The 21,999-nt window shown below is 43.2% G+C and overlaps 1 protein-coding gene across 1 annotated transcript in view; it reads left to right on the plus strand.

Annotated features, from left to right (window-relative positions):
- The first annotated feature begins 5,269 nt into the window (after nucleotides 1–5,269).
- Nucleotides 5,270–21,999, plus strand: part of SCPEP1 (serine carboxypeptidase 1) — a 30,359-nt gene continuing 13,629 nt past the window's right edge. Inside the window, exons 1-6 of the mRNA XM_079131438.1 lie at nucleotides 5,270–5,404; nucleotides 8,796–8,944; nucleotides 12,940–13,029; nucleotides 14,016–14,171; nucleotides 14,612–14,686; nucleotides 20,071–20,143. Of these exons, the coding sequence (XP_078987564.1) occupies nucleotides 5,323–5,404; nucleotides 8,796–8,944; nucleotides 12,940–13,029; nucleotides 14,016–14,171; nucleotides 14,612–14,686; nucleotides 20,071–20,143 (625 nt within the window). The 5' untranslated portion in view covers nucleotides 5,270–5,322. The remainder of the gene's footprint in view (nucleotides 5,405–8,795; nucleotides 8,945–12,939; nucleotides 13,030–14,015; nucleotides 14,172–14,611; nucleotides 14,687–20,070; nucleotides 20,144–21,999) is intronic.

The following is a 21,999-nucleotide window of genomic DNA, read 5'->3' on the forward strand; positions in this document are numbered from 1 at the left end:
AGGTGTTCTGCACATTACTAGATCTTATATCAACGACTGCTGTTGTGTGCATTATTTATTGTAGATTCCAGTACACAGTCCCTTAAAGTTCATCTAAATTTAATACCTGATGGAAACAAAGCAGAGGGAAGTGGTTCCCCGGGAGGCTATGGGACGGAGAGGTGGGATGCATTTCTCTGAGGAGAACAGCAAACAGTGCACAAGCACTTTCTCAAGCAGTCAGCTTTAGGAAAGAGCCCAGCTGAGAAGTGGAACTTTTGAGATGTGGAACTTGAGTCCCTTAAAACCGTTTCTGCAGCTGGGCACGGTGGCACATGCCTGTAGTTGCAGCTACCAGGAAGGCAGAGGATCCTTTGATTACAAGAGTGCCGTGTCGCCAAACTGGGCAATATAACAAGATCTCATCTCAAAACCCAGACAAGCAAACAAAAACCCAGACAAAAACATTCATGCCTTTCTCTCCAAAGAAAAAGTGTTTAAAGGACTGAGGCATAGCTGAGTGGTAAAGCACTTGCTTGCTTGCTTGCATGAGGCTCGGGATTGTCCCCAGCATCAGAATATACTTATCCCTGATCTGACTACTGCCAATCCATAACATGGGCAATCGCCTAAGTAGGAGTGACTTCTATGCGCTGGCCTGACTATTCTTGTTTCCTTTCATAGGTAAAATGCCAGGGTTCCCCCTACTTTGGATCCTCCATTGAAGACAAAAGATGGATCTAAGCTATACTTTTCAAAAAGAGAACTAAAGTGTTAACATTTTTAAAATAAAGTTGAGTAGCTTGTACCTAATTCTTTATACTTGAAGGGTTATGGAAAATAATCCTAAAAGACAGCTCCCCCAGAAAAACGGAGGGACAGTGTGGCTCGGGAGGAGGGAGGGGAAACATTAAACACCTCTCCCAGCGCACCCTAAACTTAGACCTTCCCCCATCGCAAATTAGTCTGCCCTAAATGGAGGCACAGGGAATATTGAAACTCTGGGAAACAATGGATCCCAGAGTAAGAACAATGAGTTTCAACCTTTTTACAACCACCCTCCTAAGTTAAAGTTTTAACCTGTACAACTAGCCCCTGATGGTCAAGACAGCACGTTCCAATAATTACATCATTGTACCCTCTAAAACCAAAATACCCTCTGTCACTGGAGGCCATTTTCCCCATCGGGAAAAGGGGCTCCAACGGCACCCAGTTCACAAAGGAATAAAGGCTTCTCTGAATCTGTCGAGGTCTGCTAGACAGGTGAAGGGAAGGAGGGGTTGGAGAGTACTCCATACAGACAGAAAAGCTCATACAGGCGTACAGAGACAGAGAAGTGCAAAGTGAAGACACAGGGAAGAATTTGCTGGATGGGTCATGAACAAACCCCCAACCAATCTCCGTCAGCTTCCCAGACCCTTCTAAAAATACATATAATTTTTGATAATGAACAATTTGTGCAGACAGTCTGGAGGCATATTCCTGGTTACTTTTTTTGTTTGTTGGTTTGGTTTGGTTTGGTGCTGGGGAATTTGAGCCCAGGGCTTCAGGGCCTCATACATGCCAGGAAAGCACTCCTGGTCTCTCTAGTCCACTCTTATTTCCTTCCTTATAGCCCTATTATGTTTTTGAGCTGCCCCAAGAGACCAAGTTCACATCTCAGAAATACAATCAAGTTCAAACTGAGCCATAAGCATCACCTTTTAAAAAAATGTTCTGTCGAACAATTATAATTTTTCTCTGATCAGAGAAATGTCCTCTGTCTTCATCCAGCCTCAACCTTGCCCCATGCTGGAGATCGAACCCAGGTCTTAAAACATGTTAGATGAGTGCTCTGCCACTGAGCTACATCTCCAGCACTGGCCTCAGTTCTTTTTATCTTTTATCTCTACACAGCTTCTTTCTTTTATTTATTAATCTTTAAAATATTCTTTCTTTCTTTTTTTTTTTTTTTTTTCATTTTGTAGTACTAGGGATAGAACCCAGGGGGCTCTCTACCACTGAACTACCTCCTCACCAATTTTTTTTTTTTTTTTTTTTTTTTGGTCGCATAACCACTGAGCCACATCCTCAGCCCTTTCTGTATTTTATTTTGAGATAGGGTCTTGCTGAGTTGCTTAGGGCCTCACTAAATTGGTGAGGCTGACTTTGAACTATCGATCCTCCTGCGTCAGCCTCCACAGCAACTGGGATTACAGGCGTGGGCCACTGTGCCCAGCCCCAATTCTTTTTTTTTTTTTTTTGAGACAGGGTCTTGCTAAGTTGCTGGGGTTGTCCTCAAACTAACCATCCTCCTGCCTCAGCCTCCAGAGTCGCTGGGATTACAGATGTGCACCCCTGCACCCGGTTGCACCATTGTTATATAAGGCAGCTCCCTTGCCTTACGTCACATCCACAGCCCTTTTGTGCCAGGGCGTTGGAATAGGTGGCTGAAAGGTCCAGGAGAGTGTCTGGAGATGGTGTTTAAGACATAGATAGGACTTATGGGGCAAAGCTTGCAAGACATCGGTGACTGCTCTAAGAAGAGTTTGGTGGCAACAGGCTGACCCAGCAGCACCTTGGTGGCTCACAGAGCTTCACCCAGCAGACAACGCTCCAGAAGAGAAAACCTCCGTGCCTCACAGTGCTTAATCCGGCCACGGCCTGCTGCACGAGAACCATTTCTACGGCACCCTCAGTTCCCCACCTGCCCCAGCTCAGAGAGGGGTTGTATCTGCGAGGCTGCAGAAGCAGTGACGTCATCAGCGCCAGCTCGCTTGGGTTGTTTGTCTGACTAGCATCCCAAGAAGCATCTGTCCATACAAGACAGTAGCTTTCTACAACGACATCAGCTTGCCCTGGTTCCCAGGGTGCAGGAGAGGAAGCCAGTGTCCTTCAAGATCACGTGTATCTGAATATTCCAGTCCACTCTTGCTCTCAGTGTTCCCTTAACTTGGCTAGGTTTGGGGGAACTGAGAGGGGATACCCAGGAACGCGGTGTTTACTGTCTAATTTTCTTTGAGAATGATACATCTTACCTGTATCTTTTTTTTTTTTTTTTTTTTTTTTTTAGTTGTCAATGAATCTTTTATTTTATTTATTTATTTTTATGCGGTGCTGAGGATGGAACCCAGGGCCTCACATATGCCAGGCAAGTGCTCTACCACTGAGCCACAACCCCAGCCCCAGCCCCAGTGTTCCTTTATCACTACTGAATAAACCTGCAGCAAGACTTAAAAAAAATGTAAAGTTCTACAATGATGATTGCAGCCTGTTGTGGTTTGGCTGCAAGGTATCCCTCAAATACTCCTGTGTTAGGAATGCAGAGGTGACATGATTAGACTATGACAGCTGTAAGGTAATCAATGGGCTAACCCATGTGATGGATTAATAACTTGAATAGACTGGGTGGGAAGTATAGCAGATGGGACATGGTTGGAGAGTGTAGGCCACTGGGGGCCCTTGGGATTGATATTTCGTCCCTAGTGCTCTCTCTCTCTCTCTTTCTTGCTCTCACTCTCTCTCTTTCTCAGCCACTGGAGCTGAGCAATTTTCCTCCACCACAAGCTTCTGCCATGATTTTCCACCTCATCTTCAGCCCAGAGTGATGATGTCAACCGATCACAGACTGAATCTCTGAAACCGTGAGCCCCTAATAAACTTTTCCTCCTGTAATTTGTTTTTGTCGGATATTTTAGTCACAGTGACAGAAAACTAACAAAGGAGACTTTTGTACAATAGTATCACTTCTATTTTATTTTAGAGAAATAATCCTGAATATGAAAAACACTACTTGCAAAAATATAGATGTTTATTATAATGTCATTCTTGCAATGAAAAGTTGAAATCCTAACACAGTGACTATAGTGGAATGGGCATGTGTATTTGAAGCTCTGAGGATAACATTACAGTTTAGGATGGTGTTTGCTGCATAGATGTTGTTTTGTTTACTGCATTGGGGATTAAACTCAGGGGTGCCATCCCTGTTGAGCTACATCTTTTTTTTTAATTATTTGAGACTAATCTCACTAAATTTCCAAGGCTGGCCTCAAGTTTGCAATCCTCTTGCCTCAGCCTCTCCAGTTGCTGGATTAGAAGTGACCATACTCAGTATAGTTGTTTCTTTTTTTTTTTTACTAAGGGTATAACTTTTACGTATCTTCCAAATGTTTCCCCAGATGATGATCCTCTGTTACCTGCGTCTTGGGGTTTCACCCATTGGGAACCATCTCACACAGAAGCAGGAGAGAACCTGAACTCAAACTTTTTTTTCTTCCATGCAGCTTGCTGCTCCTAGCCCTTCGCGGGCAAGGCAGGGCAGGGCTGGGCTGTGCCCTTTCTAGGGGCTGCAGAGTAAAAACAGATGTGTACGTTTATGAGGGGTGGGAGAGACAGGAGTGAAAAAGGGAGAAAAGAAAGGGATTCAGGGCCACAGTGTATTTTATTTTGGTATCTCTCTCTCTCTCTCTTTTTTTTTTTTTTTTTTTTTTTGTTATATGCACATTTAAAACAAAGTATTTGAAGTCATTTGACCCTCAGGTAGCTTTTGCTGTATTTGTTTTCTCGTTTTGAAAGGCGAGTTATTCAGTAAACCCCTAAGATAAAAATTACCTTCACACACACACACACACACACACACACACACACACACAATCTACATTCACTTTTTACTTCATTCCCCTTTCCAAATCCCCAATTCCCTGTTTAAAATGTTTAAAATGACTGTCCTGGAGATAACATAGCAATACAGAAAATGTCAATCACAAATTAGAAAGACAGAAACAGAACATTTTACTACTGTGCTCGAAAGGATGAAGTCAAACATTATGCAAAAGTATCCCAAAAGCCAACAATGGTTATGTATGACCTAACACTTTTTTCACATTACAAAATGTTCAGAATATGTGCAATTTTGAAAGAAAAGAATTGAAAAAAAAAAAACATTAAAAATGGAATCCCATATTTCCAACGACAGCTAGTTCAGGCTGAATCTGATTGGGGGTAGATGGGGCAGTTTTTAAAATGCTAGCCTTTTATTGAAGAAGGCAGAGATGGGTGGGGCAGGAAGGGTATTGGTTATTCCTTACAGTCGATCAATCCGGTCGCACGACTGAAGCCGAATAAAAGCATGACTTGCCTCCTCCCTAAAACCGCAGGGAACCGCAGAAGCACGCAGGTACGCAAAACTGACCCAGCGCCGCAGCAGGGGTTTGGGTCGCCCTGCCCGGCAGAGGGCGCGCGAGACGCAATGAGCCTCCCGCCCCGTTCAAGCCCCGCCCAGGCCCGCCCAGGCCTCGCCCGCCGTGGTCACGTGGTGGGGCGCTAAGTGCAACTAGTTGCTGCGGCTGCGGAGCTGTATTCATCATGGAGCTGGCGCAGCGGAGCTTACCTGTCTCGCAGTGGCTGCGGCTGCTGCTGCCGCCGCTGCTGTTGGGCCTTAGCACCGGTAGGTTCGAGCAAAAAGCTCACCAGCAGCGGGTGCGCACCCACCCCGCCGTCTCTCTTCAGGGATGAAAGTTTGCTAGTGGGTTTGTGTTTTTTAAATCAAAATTCTTTTCCCAGGCTCATTCTTTACTCAATTTATACTGCTTTTAAACCTCGATTTTTTTTTTTTTTTTTTTTTTTAATTCAAAGTGTTTTTCTGTCCTTGTCTGGCTCTGGGTGATCTAGTGCTTCTTTTCTCCCTTAAGCCTAGGTATGCATTGGGGAAACTGCCCATCAATGAGGTTTCCACGATCTAAAGTCTACTTCCCGTTTCTGCTGTGATGGGCTGCCAAACGGGGTTGTGAGGTCTTTTTATTTTGAACTGAAGGACGCTGTCAGAAAGACCCCTGAAAGTCCTACCAGGACCCGGCCGTTTTATTTACATCAGGCCTTCCCCTTCTGCTTGATCAGAATAGGCAAAACCAAATTTGTGTTAATAAGATGACTTGCATATTGATTTTCTCTTTATTCAGCAAAATATCTCTTCGTCTGAATGAAGAACTGAGAATTTGGCGCTGTGGTTGTAGCTCAGTGGTAGAGCACTTTTCTAGCATGTGTGAGGCACTGGGTTGGATCCACAGCACCACATAAAAATAAATAAAATTAAGGTATTATGTCCATCTACAACTAAAAACAAATTAAAAAAAGAACTGAGAATTTCAGCTAGCCACAAACTTGTCTTGGGATCTTAGGCAAGTTGTGTAACCGTTGTTGTGTTCTCTTTTGTAAAATGGGAATCATTTGACCCTTCAGCTTGGCTCAGAGAAATATGAAATATGTTTCCCCCAAATTTTAACAGTGATCATTGCCAGGGAAGGGGTGAATCAGTGCTTAGATTTGGAAGGACTTGAACCTCTCATTTTCAAAGAACTAGAACTTTGTCATTTTCAAGGGACTCAGGTTTTATCAGTCATTTTCAAGGAGACTATAATCTCTTGTTACTTGTATATAGAGCCTTTTAGCCACATCTGTAATATTCTAGCCATTCTGTTTTGTTCTTTGGACATTTTCTGATTTTCTTCTCTCTCTCTCCCATCTTTCCCTCTCACTCCTTATTTGAAATGGAACCCAGGGGCTCTCTACCACTGAGCTACTTCCTCAACCATTTTTATTTTTTATTTTGAGAGTCTCCCAATTGTGATCCTCCTGCCTCAGGCTGCAGAGTTACTGGGATTACAGGCTTGTGCTATCAAACCCAACTGTCTTCATTCTTAATTTACAAGACTACATCATCTCCTAATCTATGCCCATCTCTTTCTTATTGGGACTGTCTTTTGTTTTAATTACTAACAAGGCATGAAATTTAAGAAAATCGGCAAAAAACTAACAGAATTCTCATCATTTTTTTTTTATTCCACCCAGTGGTTTTAAGAAAAAAAGATACTGTAACACAAAAGTTGTTACTTTAACAAAAGGTGACAGAAAATGTAATTTATCCTACCCTTTTCCAATATATATTTTGCAGATGCTAGAAAAGTTAACTAAGGAAAATTGGAATGGGAGGATTCAAGGAAATATAAATTTTTTCTCACTCTTCATTCAGCAAATAAGAAATATATAAAATATATATCTCCAAATTAAAAAAAAATTAATTGGTCTGTAGCTTAATGGTAGTGCACATGCTGAATCCTTGGGTCTGATCCTCACCCCTATGACTCCTGAAAAAAAATTGATTTACATGATTTAAAAAAAATTACGCTTTGTCATCTTTGTTGCAGATCTTTCTTTCCTGTTTGCCTTTCTATTTTATTTCATTTTATTTTTTGATACTGGGAGTTGAACATAGGGTTGCTTCACCATTGAGCTATGAGCTACATCCCCAGCCCTTTTTGGTGGGGGACAGTGGGGAGGAGGTAATGGGGATTGAACTCAGGGCATTTAACAATAAAGACACATTTCAAGTCCTTTTTATTTTTTATTTTGAGACTGAGTTTCACTAAGTTGCTTAGGACCTTGCTAAATTGCTGAGGCAGGTTTTGAACTTATTATCCTCCTGCCTCAGCCTCCCAGGCTACTGCAATTAAAGGTGTGCACCACTACACCCAGCTCTTTAACTTTATTTTTGATGTGTAGAAATTTCATTGTGTAGAAATTTGAAAAGTTTCTGCACTCACCTCTTAATACTTTTTCTTATGATCTCTGGGGTTTGCTTAAATCCTCTTCTCATCTAGAGGTCAGAAAAATATTTGATGACAGTCCTCCCTCCGGTTAGTTCCAGGATCCACCTTGGGTGCTAAAATCTACAGTGCTCAGGTACCTTATATAAAATGCTATAGTATTTGTATATAACCTACACACATCCTCCCATATCTTTTAAATTATACCTAGATTACTTATAATACCTAATACAATTTAAATGCTGGGTAAAATAGTTGATATACTTTTTTTTTTTATCCCAAATATTTCTTATTCAAAGTTGGTTGAATCCAAGGATATAAGATATGTGGAGCCGGGTACAGTGGCACACGCCTGTAATCCCAGGGGCTCCGGAGGCTGAGACAGGAGGATCTCAAATTCAAAGCCAGCCTTAGCAACTTAGTGAGGTACTAAGCAACTCAGTGAGACCCTATCTCTAAATAAAATACAAAAAAAAAATACATCTCCAGCCCTGGGTTTACCCCTGGTACCAAAAAAAAAAAAAAAAAAAAAAAAAAATTGCGAATATGGAGGACTGCCTGTGTATATTTTTATGTTATTTTTAAAGTTTTAATTTTCAAATTGAAACACTTGGTTATTTGGACCTTATTTTAGTTTATAGTGTTGAGAGGACCTAAACTTCTTTTTTTTCCTTTATATTGCATATTCTCAGCCCCATTAATTTGTGATGCCTCTTTAATCATGTGTTAAATGGGGATATAAAAACAAACATCATGGGGGCTGGGATTGTGGCTCAGTGGTAAGCGCTTGCCTTGCATGCGTGAGGCACTGGTTTCAATCCTTAGCACCACATAAACAAATAAATAAAGTAAATCTATTGTGCCTATATTCAACTAAAAATTTTTTTTAAATTCTTGCATTTTGAGATTTTTTTTTTTCCTCAGAATGTAAATCTCTCTCTTGTTTTTATGAAATTAAAGTGCTTCATGCTTGTTAAAAATCCAAACATTAGGGCTGGGGAGATAGCTCAGTTGGTAGCGTGCTTGCCTCGAAAGTACAAGGCCCTGGGTTCCATTCCCAGCACCGCAAAAAAAAAAAAAAAAAAATCCAAACATTAGCTGGGTGCGGTGGTGCATGCCTGTACTCCCAACCATTTGGGAGGCGCCTCTATCCTGGCAGGGCCATCTCTGCCAGGCTTGGAATTCAGCTGAACGTTAGCCATTCTTCAGGAAAATGACCCTCAGGCTCTTTTGCAGGAGCCGTCATCGACTGGCCCACAGAAGAGGGCAAGGAAGTGTGGGATTATGTGACTGTCCGAAAGGACGCTCACATGTTCTGGTGGCTCTATTACACTACCAACCCTTGCAAGAACTTCTCAGAGCTGCCCCTGGTCATGTGGCTTCAGGTAAACTAAATTCCTTGCCTGGCCTCACCTTGAGGCCAGGTCTCCCTCTCTTACCTCTTAGTTTTGTTTTGTTTGTACTGGAGATTGAACCTGGGGTGGGGGGTGGGGGCATTTTACCAATGAGCTACATCCTCAGCACCCACCCAGTTTTTATTTATTTATTTATTTATTTTGACAGGGTCTCACTGAGTTGCTTAGGGCCTTGCTTAAGTCGTTGAGGCTGGCTTTGAACTCGTGATCCTCCTGCCTCAGTCTCCTGAGTTGCTGGGATTACCACTGCACCTGGCCTCTTTGCTTATTCTTAAGGGCTCACAGCTCAACAGTGTAGGACTGGTTTGGTCCTGCAGCCAGGCCTGGGGTTTTGGCATCCTGAGGCAGATTGAGGAAAGCGTATAGCCAAGGAGGTGAAATTGGAGGTTGAGGGGAATCTAGCCTTTTTTAAGGATTTCTAGTTCGGTTTTGAACCAAGGAACATTCTATCACTAAGCTATATTTCCAGTCTTTTGTTTTTATTTTGAGACAGGCTTTGCTAAATTGTCTTGGCTGGCCCTAAATGTGCAATTCTCCTGCCTCGGCCTCCCGTAGAGCTGGCATTAAGTTGTGCACTATCACACCCAGCTGCCAGGGTCTTTTTATATTGAGTCCAGACAGTTGCAGGAACCCCGACTGAAAGCTGCCAATGATGTCTTTGATTTTTTACTGATAGAAAGTGTTTTGAAAGGTTCTGAAGCAAAGACCAAGATGCGTCAACCCTCCCTTACCTTTCCTTCTTCCCCTCCCCAGGATCCTTTCCTGCACCCTAATACCTTGCCCCCAGAAAAGCTTATCTTTTCAAGTAACTCTTACTAGTCTTTTATATCTTAGTGTGAATGTTAGGCCCAACCCTTCTCCCTAAATACGTTTGCATTTTCCCCTTGAGCTCTGACTATAGGACTAAAGGCAAGGAACTCCTCAAAATGTATTTAGGAACAGAGGATCCTTCCTGCATTCCTGTAATATCTGTCCAGAGATGGCCACACCTGGAAGACTCATCTCAAGGAGGGGTTGAAGGACAGTCTTGCTTCAGCCTTTGAAAGATGTGGGCGTGGCCTAGTTGGCCAATAAGTAGGGCACCCTGGTACTTACCTCCATGGGGTGCAAATGGGACTTCCTCCAAAAATGCTTCCCAGTGCCCAGGCTTTGTCTGCCAGGAAAGTCAATGCAGATTTTTTGCTGAGATGAAGTGGAGATGGATACTTTTCAGGGAGGGTCCTTTCTTTCTTAGGATCAGTACACTTGCCTCCTCTAGGGACTACTCAGCCCAAGGCTATGAATAGGAAGAGAAAGCCACGTGTGGCAGCCCCAATGGGGCAGCTGGCAGGGAGGGTGCAGCACGGTTGCCTGGGAGAGCCAGGTCGTAGACAAGCCTGGCCTGCTGGTCGAGAGACCTGAGTTTTCGGTGCCCTCCTGACACTTGCAACCATGGCAAGACTCTGCCCTTCTCTGAGCCTTGGTTTTCTAAGCTGGGGGATTTGGATGGTTTTCAAATTTTTTGTAAATCAGCAGAATTTTTTTAACCCACAGATGAGAGCTTCCACACGGGAGCCAGAGCAGGATAAAGCAGAAGTGCTGAGGCCGGGGTGGGACGCGGTGCTGAGTCCTGTGTGTCTGGCCTCCTCTTTGTTCCTGGCCACCCCCAGGTACTTTCTAGGCTCTCTGGAAAACAATTTGAAAAACACCAAATTCCAGAAGCTACAAGCAAGCCTTTTTGTTGGCTGCTGCGTCATTTTAGTGAAAACAGTTTGCCAAGGTTTTAAAATCAGGAGGTTTCCTTCCTCTTTCTTCTTCTTCTTCTTCTTCTTCTTTTTTTAAATTTTGTTTTAGTTGTAGGTGAACACAATACCTTTATTTTATTTTTATTTGTTGCCGAGGATGGAACTCAGGGCCTCACGCATGCTAGCCAAGCGCTCTACCACTGAGCCACAACCCCAGCCCTCCTTCCTCTTTCAAAATAGCAGGAAATCTAGCAGCTTGTATCTGAAGTCACCGTCCCCAAAGTTGAGTGGTGGAGTCGCCCTTTCAGAAAGAGCAGGAGCTTGTAGGGAAGAGGGACTCTGCTCCATAGTCTCTGCCCAGCCTCCAATCTCTGGGCTGGGATGCTATTTAAAGGTTAGCTACTGAAGATGCAAGATTGCTCTTCTCCATCTCCCTAGAGGCTCAAGGGAAAAGGGAAAAAAAAAAAATGATTAAGGAAGAAATGATTAATTCAGATGAAAGGAGTTCTCTGGTAGCAGTCTACCAAGGACTCACTCACTGATTTCTCGGGGGGATCTTTGAAAATTGAGGTCACATGAGGAGTAGTGTAGTAAGCTATTTTAGGGACACTTTTAAGTTATGTATGCACTTCATTTGATCCACTGACACACTTACCATATTTCAGAGTCACGGGGTAGCCCTGGGCCACCATAGTGCCCCGTCCTGAAGCTTTTGCAATTTTTTTGTATCTTCGGGTAGAACAGCAGAGTCCTCCAGCCAGCTTCTCCAGCTTCTCCTTTGGTCCCAAAAGACCACACCCCTATGAATGGCCAGTGTCCCTCTCTTTCACTTCGATCCTGTCCCATCCTAATCTGCCCGCTGGGAAAAAGGGACCCCGCTTTCATCCGTACATACTTGGTTTTCATGGATTTCCTGTTGCTTCGTAAGCACTTTTCAGGGTTGCCACACTGTTTCCATAGTTTGTGATTCTAAACGACAGCATGACCCACCCTGCAGGTGTGGCTTGCTGATCTCTTTCCCCACTGTGGGACAGTCGAGTTGCAGCCTTACTCTTGTTGTTACTGTAAGTGACACAGAATGACCATCTCCAACTGGACTGTGAGCTTTTTATTGCTGTGTTAGGAAATCGTAAGATGCAAAGTGTCTGTAATCAAGGGGATAGTATTCCAGTTTATCTTAGTGAGGTTGGTGTCAGGTCACAGCACTAGTGTGAAGAGCCTTGCCTTGTTGGGGTCTCTTGCCATTGTCCAGCCAGCCCTCAGCCCTGCCTCCCCCTTCTCTTTCCTTTAGATATCCCTGCACAGATTGCCCCGGCTTCTGTTGTGCTGGAGAGATCTCCTTTCCATCTTCTCTCCCTTTCCTACTCATCCTGCTGTGCCAGGAGAGGCTATGTCCTTTTATTCTAGGCCTTGAGCCTGTCCCCTCGCTGATAATGCTCTCGTGTACCCCCAGCTCAGCCGACCCATTAGATGCTTCCAGAAAAGTCCCTTCCCTTCCCTTGACCATCTCCTGTTGCCCTCAAAAAGCCCATCCTTTTGCCCCTTCATTTCTCTCTTCTCCTCCCTAAGCCTTTCGGAGCCCATAGAACTTCTGCCCGTCACAGTTTAGTGTCCCCAAGCTTCAGTTCAGAATTCTGCCTCTGCCCTGCCCTGATGCCTACGGTATCAAGTGGTCTCCTGTCCTGGGATTTGTGCATTTGCTCCATTAAATCCAGGGAGCTGACTTGACCAGCAGCCCCTCAGTCTGAGCCTTATCCATCCACAGGCGCTCAGAGAAGGGAGCCTACCACCTTTGCAGAGGGGGAAGAGAGTCACAAGGCCCAGACAGTCCTCGCAGAGCCCCTAGTTGCTGTGTGGCCCAGGGCTAGCCACATTCCTTCTTCAGGCCTTACTGCTGTTCTTTGAAGCGAGGGGTCAGAGGTGTTTTGAAAGTCTTCTCCAGTGGCGAGAGTCAGCGAGCCCACGGCAGGTCAGGGTTCAAACTCAGAGAATCAGGAAGCAGGGAAGTTCCCTGGACGGCCTCTTAGCCCAGCTCTGTCCTTCCAAAGAGGAAGACTTCAGAAATGACCGCAGGAGCCCGTCGCTGGAGCCCCTGGGTCACTGGGGACGTGCATCTTGCGCAGACTGACCAGGTGGTCAGTAAATCATCAGCTGTTTATAGGGAACATGCTCATCTGTTGCGATGACTAAGATCTGACTGAATTTTCTTTAGGTTTATGTTTTTGTCTTTCTCTTCCACAGGGTGGTCCAGGCGGCTCCAGCACTGGATTTGGAAACTTTGAGGAAATTGGGCCCCTCGACTGTGATCTCAAACCACGAAAAACCACCTGGGTACGAGGATGGCAGCCCACAATTGCACCTGCCCTGCAGCCTCTCAGGGCGGTTGCAGAGTTGCCAGTCCCCCCGCCTGTCTAGCCCGAGGCCTTGGACATTTGCTACAGGCTTCCTCCTCATCCGGCTTCTCCATTTCTCAGGACAGCTTATCCCACACTCATCTCTTATCTTCCCCACTTGGTGGCTTTTTCTCCATCTGCCTATAGAAACCTACTCCAGTGGACACATGGGCCCTGTCCTTACCAACATGCTGGCCATCTCCGTGATCTCAGATTCCAGGGTCACACCCTCTGGCCACTCTTTCAGTCCACCTGGTGTCTGGACTGTGACTTCAAGCACCCGTTCCTCCACTCCTGATGTCTCTGGTTCTCAGTCTCCACCTCTCCCCGCATTGTTAGCATCCCTTCCTTCCCCAACCTCTCCAGCCAACCCACTTGCTCCGGGGCAACCCCAGCCTCCTCACTTCTTCGACTCTGCTTCTTGCCTAGACAGGCACCACCGGGGGCTCCTGGCAGGAGAGTGTGACTCCCGTGTGAAAAGCAGCAGCTTAGCGTCTTTGATCCCCATTTATATGCTCTTTTTCCTTCTTGCCTCACTTTTTTTTTTTTTTTTTTTTTTTGGCAGTGCTGGGGATTTGAACCCAGGGCCTTGTGCTTGCAAGGCAAGCACTTTACCAACTGAGCTACATCCCCAGCCCAAAGAGTTACTTTTCCCTTCCTCTGAGGTGCCAGGGACTCGAACCACTGACACTGCACTTGCTTGGCGAGTGCTCTCCAATAGGAGCTATTCCTTCAGCTCCTTGCCTCACTTTCTATGCTGTTGTGTTCCTGTCCCTTTTCTAAAAATCTCTTTTAGCAGCAAGACATCACCACCACACTGATGTCATTAGCATGTGGTTTTTGCTGAGCTCCCATGAAACCATAGACATATCTCTCGTGATCACCAACTGATTGCAACATCTGGTTCTCCTCTGTGGCCTGCAGCTCCAGGCTGCCAGTCTCCTCTTTGTGGATAATCCTGTGGGCACTGGCTTCAGTTATGTGAACAAGAGCGATGCGTATGCAAAGGACCTTGCCACCGTGGCTTCTGACATGATGGTCCTCCTGAAGACCTTCTTCAGTTGCCACAAAGAATTCCAGGTAAGCACAGACCTAGGAGCAGCTAAGTAAAGGGCTATCAGTCGCAACAGGACGTCCATCAGAATAAATGTAAGCTTTTTAAGAGTTTAGTGCCCTGCTGATTTTAGACAATCCCATTTTGCTCCTAAGGGTGGGTTGTGGGCTTTTGTTTCTGTCATTTCAAAAGGTCTTTAGTGTGAAAGAATGGAGTCAATATTCTTTTTTTTTCCTGTGCTGGGGATTGAACCCAGGGCCTTGTGTTTGCAAGGCAAGCACTCTACCAACTGAGCTATATCCCAGCCCTGGAGTCAATATTCAAATAGACAAAATAACCAGATGTGGAGAGAAGGACACAAGCAGATTTGTTTTGTCTGGACGTTACAAGCAATAAAAATTTTAAATTAATTTGTGTAAGTTAATAACAGGATATTTAATTCTTTAAAAATTCCTTTTCTTGCTAGACGGTTCCATTCTACATTTTCTCAGAGTCCTATGGAGGAAAAATGGCGGCTGGCATTGGTCTAGAGCTTTATAAGGTAATAGGGAAGGTTTTGTTGTTGTCATTACAGTTTTGGAAAGAACATTATGTTTCTTTTTAATGTGATATTGAATATACTTTGAATGGGGTCTTATATATGCAGAGTGAAATGAAGTCTGTAATAATATCTGTGAAAAACTTTAAAAAGAACAGTGAAGGTCATTTGTCTACATACTGAGTAAATTGGTGGAACTGACAGTGGCAAATAGATAAAATGCAACATGATAAAGAATCAGAAACAGATTATATGACCTGTGTGTATGCACGTGTGCATGTTTATGTGGACCACATGTGTAGGAACCATCCATAAACAATAAGATGGCATTTCAAATTATTGGGAACAGAGAGAATATTCAATAAATGGTATAGAGACAAATGACTGTCACTTTGGAAGATAACCAAGTTAGATTCTTGCTTTGTATAAATTTTAACATTAATTCTAGATTAAAAATCTAAACATGAAAATGTTAAAACACAAAATGGTTGGAAACATAAAACTATAAGAGAGCCTGAAAACAGAAAGTTTTATAGTTTTGAGTAGGACAAGCTTTCCTTTGTGTTATAAAATACCTAGCTGGGTAGAGTGGAGCATACCTGTAAATCCCAGCTATGCTGGAGGCTGAGGCAGGAGGACTGCAAGTGAGAGGCCAGCCTCAGCAATTTGGCAGGACCCTGTCTCAAAATAAAGAATAGAAAGAGCTGGTGTTAAAATGCCCCTGAATTCAGTCCCCAGTACCAAAACAATAACAATAACAACAACAAAAAACAATAAGACACTCAGAAGCCAAATAGGAAAAGTTTCACTGTTATGCTACATATAAATTTGAAACTTCTTAGAGTCTCATAGGCAATTAAACATACACATAAACATGTGTTTATGTATATGTATGTGTGTATACATACATGTGCATACATATACAAACACATAAATATGTACATATAGACAAATACACACTTATACAAATATAACAGAAAAAGTAGTCCTATGAATATATCAATAAATCTATTTTAAAAAGACAATATTTTAGTAGAATCATGGGCAAAGGATATGGACAAGCACCTGCAAATATGAAAAAATCTTCAACTCTTAATAGTAAGCCAAGTTCGGGAAATTTGCAATTCTTTAAAAGGTTGGTAGCATCTAGTTTGGGTGAGAAGTTAGAGAAATAAGTGCTCTCATGTGCTTTGGGCATGGAAATTGGTAAGTCTTTTTTTTTTTTTTTTTTTTTTTCTTTTTGGTAAGTCATTGAGAAAGAGCAATTTAGCAGTATGATAGTTTGAACATGTTATGTGTCTATTCACCCAATAGTTTCCTTGTCCTATGGAAATGTTTACATATTTATATGTAACTGTCAAAGGATATTTATTATGCCATTGTTTATGATGTCCACAAACTGAAAACAGCTCAGTGGCTCTCTGTGGAGGGTTGCTCAGGTGAAGTGATGGGACACTTTGCAGTCCTGAAGAGGAGAGATCTGCACAAACCGAGGCTGAGGTGTCACCCTTTGCTTAAGTTGCAGGGAAGCTGTGGAATAATTTAAGATACCTTACTGGTAAATGAAGACACACATCTATTATATATAGTTTATTATAAATGCTATATATTTACATGCTTGTGAAGGCAAAGACAGGTCAGAAGGATACATAAATTACCCAGTTAATTGGTGTGAGGGCACAGTTAGAGCAAAGTAAAAGCGTCACATTTTCTCCTGACTTCTATTTAAATTTTGTAACAGTGAGCTTATATGAGTGTTTTTTTAAAAAAGATTTATTAATTATTTAAAGAAAATAATCCCATAGAAGCAATATATTATAGAAAATAAGAAGATACAAGACTGGGGGATAGCCCAGTGGTAGAGCAAGGGCTTAGTATGCGCAAGGACCCTGAGTTTGATTCCCAGCACCACTGAGAGAGACACACAGGGAGCAGGGAGGAAGGGAGATTGGACACGCAGCAAGCACAAATTAAAAATGAAAGCCCATAATCCCTCAGCAACTTAGGAAGACACTGTCTCAAAATAAAAATTAAAAATAAAGGCATGGATGTGACTCAGTGGTTACACATCCCTGTTTTTAATCCCTGGGATAAAAAAAAAAAAAAGAAACAAGCTTCACTTTCCTACCTGTAGTTAACACCTTAGTGTATGAATTTCTAAATTTTTTTTTTTTTTTGGTACCAGGGATTGGCACTGAACCACTGACCTACATCCCCAGCCCTGTTTTCGTATTTTATTTAGAGACAGGGTCTCACTGAGTTCCTTGTTAGCGCCTCGTCGTTGCTGAGGCTGGCTTTGAACTCATGATCCTCCTGCCTCAGCCTCTGGAGCCGCTGGGGTAATCCCAGCGCCCAGACATGTGCCACAGCACCCAGCTGGCTTTCTAAATATTTTTCTGTATATTATGAAAAAAAAATTTAACCAAAGTAAGATTTTTTTTTTTTTTTTTTTTTTGCAGTGCTGGGGATTGAACCCAGGGCCTTGTGCTTGTGAGGCAGGCACTTTACCAACTGAGCTATCTCCCCAGCCCAAAATAAGATCATTTTAAACACTGTCCTTAGTCTGTTCTCTTCAGTCAGTAGCCCTTACCTTTCCATTTCAATTTTCATCTCAGATATTCAGACTTCGTTAGTTGGTCCTGACAGGTCCTTTGTAGCTGCTTTGTCTAAGCCAATATTCAGTCCAAACACATGAGTTACATCTGGCTGTGATGTCCCTGAAGACTGTTTTCCTCTAGCGCAGTCCCCATTTTCATGACCAGGATGTGTCGAAGAGACCAGAACATTTGTCTTACAGAATGTCACATGTCTGGGCTTTGTCTGGTAATTTTTTGTGGTATTATTTAACTTACTTCTCTATTCACTGTAGTTCTTCCAAAACTGGAAGTTATATCTAAAGGCTTGATGCATTCAAGGTAAACATTTTATTTATTTTTTTATTTTTTATCTTTTTAAATTTTTTTTAGATGTTGATAGATCTTTATTTTATTCATTTATTTGCATGTGGTGCTGAGAATTGAACCCAGTGCCTCACACACGCTAGGCAAGTGCCCTACCACTGAGCCACAACCCCAGCCCAAGGTAAACATTTTAAACAGAAAATATTAAAGGTCAGACTTCAATAAACTATGACCCACAGGTCAAATCTGGCCCACAACCTGTTTTCATATAACCCAGGAGCTAAGAACGACTTTTCCATTTTTAGGTGGTCAGGGGATCAAAGGAAGAATAGTATTTCATGACACATGAAAATTATATAAAACTCAAATTTCAGGGTCCATAAATAAAGTTCTGCTAGAATGCTCAGTTGTTTACATGTTGGCCTGTGTCTGCATTAGCACCACCATGGCAGAGCTGAGTCATTATAATATAGGCTATTGGGTCCACAAAACCTAAAATATTTAATATTTGGTCCTTATTGAAAAAATCACTGACCTCTGCCATAGGTGATGCGCATTTGTTTTGCATCAAACCAGAAAGCACATAATATCTCCATCTGATTGGATCTTCCCGTGGAACCCTCTCAGCCACCCCCGGCAAGGGACAGTGACGGGAGTAGGGTTGTTTCTGCTCTCTTTGGGTGTCCAACTCCTCCTCCTCCACTTCTCACCTAATGGTTTTACCCTCAGTTTGTAATTCTCATCCAAACTGGTCGTTTCATTAGAAGTTTCCAAGTGTGGATTTTATCCTACTCTCCTTTCGTTCCTTTTTCTACAAGGCTCACTTCCCTTACTAGCTGGGCCCATTTAGATTACTCTAATGAGTTTCTCCTGGAAAAGTCAAATAAATACATAATTCCTTCTCTTTTCAAAGTCAGGCTATTCATTGTGTTCTTGTTTTGTTTTATTTTGTTTATTCATTTAGATGGTGGTGCTGGGGATTGAACCCAGGGCTTCCTGCCTACCAAGCAACCGCTGTCTTACTGAATTTTATCCCCAGCCCTGTTTTCTTATGTTAGATCTTTTACTAGCTCTTTTTCCCCTTTTTTCTTTCTTTCTTTCTTTTTTTTTTTTTTTTTCCTGGTATTGGTGATTGAGGCCAGGGGTTCTTTTTCACTGAGGTATCTCCCTAGTCCCTTTTACTTATTTTGAGACAGGGTCTCAGTAAATTGCTGAGGCTGGCCTCAAACTCTTGATCCTCTTGCCTTAACTTCCTCAGTCATTGGGATTACAGGTAGATGTGCACAACCACACCTGGCTAGATCTTTGAATCACTTATATTCACATAATTTAAAATTTCAAAACATATAAAAAGGATATGATTTAAGCTCTCAGTCTTGCCTTTGTCCCCATCCCCTAGTGCACTTGTGTTATTAAGCTGCTTCTGAATCTTTCAAGCCCTGCTGCATGGCTGTGTAAACTAATTTACATAAATTTACATGTATTCTTTTCCCCATTTTTATATAATACACACCATTCTCTTTTTTAAATATTTTTTTTGGTTCTCGATAGACCTTTATTTGTGTACTTATATGCAGTGCTGAGAATTGAACCCAGTGCCTCACACATGCTAGGCAAGTGCTCTACCACTGAGCCACAACCACAGCCCTGTATTTCTCTCTTTTTTTTTTGCGGTGCTGGGGATCAAACCCAGGGCCTTGTGCTTGCAAGGCAAGAACTCTACCGACTGAGCTATCTCCCCAGCCCTGTATTTCTCTTTTTTAAAAACATTAACAACAATATATACTTTCATATCAATTCATAAAGAGCCTTACCATTTTTTTTAAAAGATTTGTTATACACCATAGAAGTAACCAGAATTCATGTAGCCCATCTTACTGATAATTTTCTTTTTTTTTTTTTTTTTTTTTTTTTTTTGGTGATGCTGGGAATTGAACCCAGGTCCTATGTGCTTGCAAGGCAAGCACTCTGCCAACTGAGCTATCTCCTCAGCCCTAAATATTTAGGTTGTTTCCAGTTTCCTGCTAGTGGACAGATTCATATTCTATAAACAAATAAATGAAGCAGAAGTTCAAGTTTTCTTGTCCTAAGCATCCATTGCACCGTCAGGGCCTCCAGCCTTTCAGTGACTGCTACTTGGCATTCATCCCAAGGAGCCTCCAAGCACACTGGCAGAATCACAGACCTCAAGGGGAGGGGTGACCATGTTCCTGCCAGAGACAGTAGGGACAGATCCTGCACACATCCTGTCGACACCCTGTGACAAGGGAGAGAGAAGCCAGGCACTTCCTCCTCATTTTGCCAATGCCTCAGGAGAGCTCCCCTGCTCTTTGGTGGGGTCTGGGTCTTCTAATGCCCAGAGAATCTCAGAAAGGATGGGCAGAAGTTCTCTGTGCTCAGGAAAGGCAGTGGATGAGCCTGCCTCCTTGAGCAAGGGCCGGAGGCCCCCCGGTCCCTTGCGAGAATGTTTCTCGGCTTCTCTTTCAGGCTGTTCAGCAAGGGACCATCAAGTGCAACTTTTCTGGGGTTGTTTTGGGTGATTCCTGGATCTCTCCTGTTGGTAAGTACAGAATTTTTAGTACATTTCTTTACTTCTCTTGGTCCCATCCCTTGCTGAGACTTTGGGCTGTGTCATCCAGATGGAAGAACAAGGCAGCAGAATTTTCTGGATCCGTGGAGAACTCAGCACAGAAAGTGTTTGCCCCAGGAGTGTTCAGGAAATGTGGGGTGAGACTGCATTGACAGAGCACCTACCACTGGACTGAGTTCTGTTACTGATTCTTGCAACAAAGGAATTGAATTTTACAGTTGGAGGTATTCCAAAGATTCAGAGAGGTGGTGGAATATACCCTCTGGCACTTAGAGTGAGTTATTAGTAAGGATTCAGAGGCAGGTCTGTGTGACTCAGCAAGAGGGCGAATCTGTGTTGGGAGCTCGTCCCCTCCACCACCCCGATGCTGGCGTGAGTACTCTCGGTGATGTTTCAGTCCCTTGATAGTGTCGATGGCAAGATAAGGTGATCATCAGGTCTTACAACTCAGGCACACGGTTTCATAACTGAGCATCCTTGTTGGGAGCAACAGCAGGAGTTGTTTATGTCACAGAAGTCCCGGGTGTGTCTTCAATTGTCAGAAGTAATCATTTTATGGGGTTAACTGCCCCAGGGTTTCTCAACCTCAGCACTGTTGACCATTTGGGGTCACATGATTTTTTGTTGAGAGGAGCTGTCCTGTGCATTGTAGGATATTTATCAGCAGCAGTTCTGGCCTCTGCTCATTAGATGCCATTAGCACCACCTCAGTGTGACAACCCCAAAATATCTTCAGCCGGATATGGTGGTGCACACCCGTAATCCCAGCAGCTTGGGAAGCTGAGGCAGGAGGATCGAGAATTCAAAGCCAGCCTCAGCATCTTAACGAGACCCTCAGAAACTTAGCAAGAACCTGTCTCTAAATAAAATGTATAAAGGGCTGGGGATGTGGCTCAGAGGTTCAGCACTCATGAGTTCAATCCCCAGGATCCATCCCTCCGCCGCCGCCAAAAAAAATTGCCAGATATTACTGAATGTCCCAGAGGAGACAAAATCATTGCTGATTGGAAAATACTATTCTAAATTAACCAATGGTGACTTTTTACAGGCAAACCAAACTTTAGAGTTAGAAATCATAAGAGGTCTCTTGCCTCTGAAGGAGTGTTGGGACAAGCTGAGAAGGGACACAAGGGAACTTCCTCGGCTGTCAGAGACCTATTTCGATGGGGGTGGTGGTTATGTGATCAAAACTCTGAGCAGTACATTTTTGCTTTATAGTATGTGATTATGGCTCAGTTTTTAAAAATAACAATTTACTAACGTTAGTGTTTTTCCCCTAAAAAGAGAATTGGGCTTGTTTCAGAGCCACGTCCCCGATGGACTGGGAGGTTCGATGCTCCTGGGAATGGTTATTTCCTGCCGTCATGCTTGGCCTCTCCAGGGTAGGACCAAAATTGCATAAAATCAAGTTGGGTTGAAAAGGAAAGCCGCTGATTGCTTTTTCCTGGCAGGGGGACCTCATAGGACTTCACGGAACTGCAGAAGCCTTGGTCAGCGGCACAAGGCCAGCAGGCTTCTTGTCAGACCCTGCTGTCTAGGTCATGTCAGTGGTAAGACAAGGTGATGATCAGGTCTGATGCAGCAGAGGGCTGTAGTGTCATAACTGAGCATCCTTGTTGGGAGCACAAATGAGAGTGATTTGTGACTCAGAATTACAGTGCTGGCCTTCACACTTCCTCATGGGGTCTAATCACAGCACTAAATTTTGCATGTGCTAATTGCATTTAATCATTACAAAACCTCCACAAGATGAGTGCTGCTATTCTCCTAATTCTGTATGTGATGAAACAGAGACTCAGAGAGGTTAAGTAACTTTCTTAAAGCCA

The sequence above is a fragment of the Sciurus vulgaris genome, assembly GCF_902686455.1.
Source record: "Sciurus vulgaris genome assembly, chromosome: 3".
Lineage (NCBI taxonomy): Eukaryota > Metazoa > Chordata > Mammalia > Rodentia > Sciuridae > Sciurus > Sciurus vulgaris.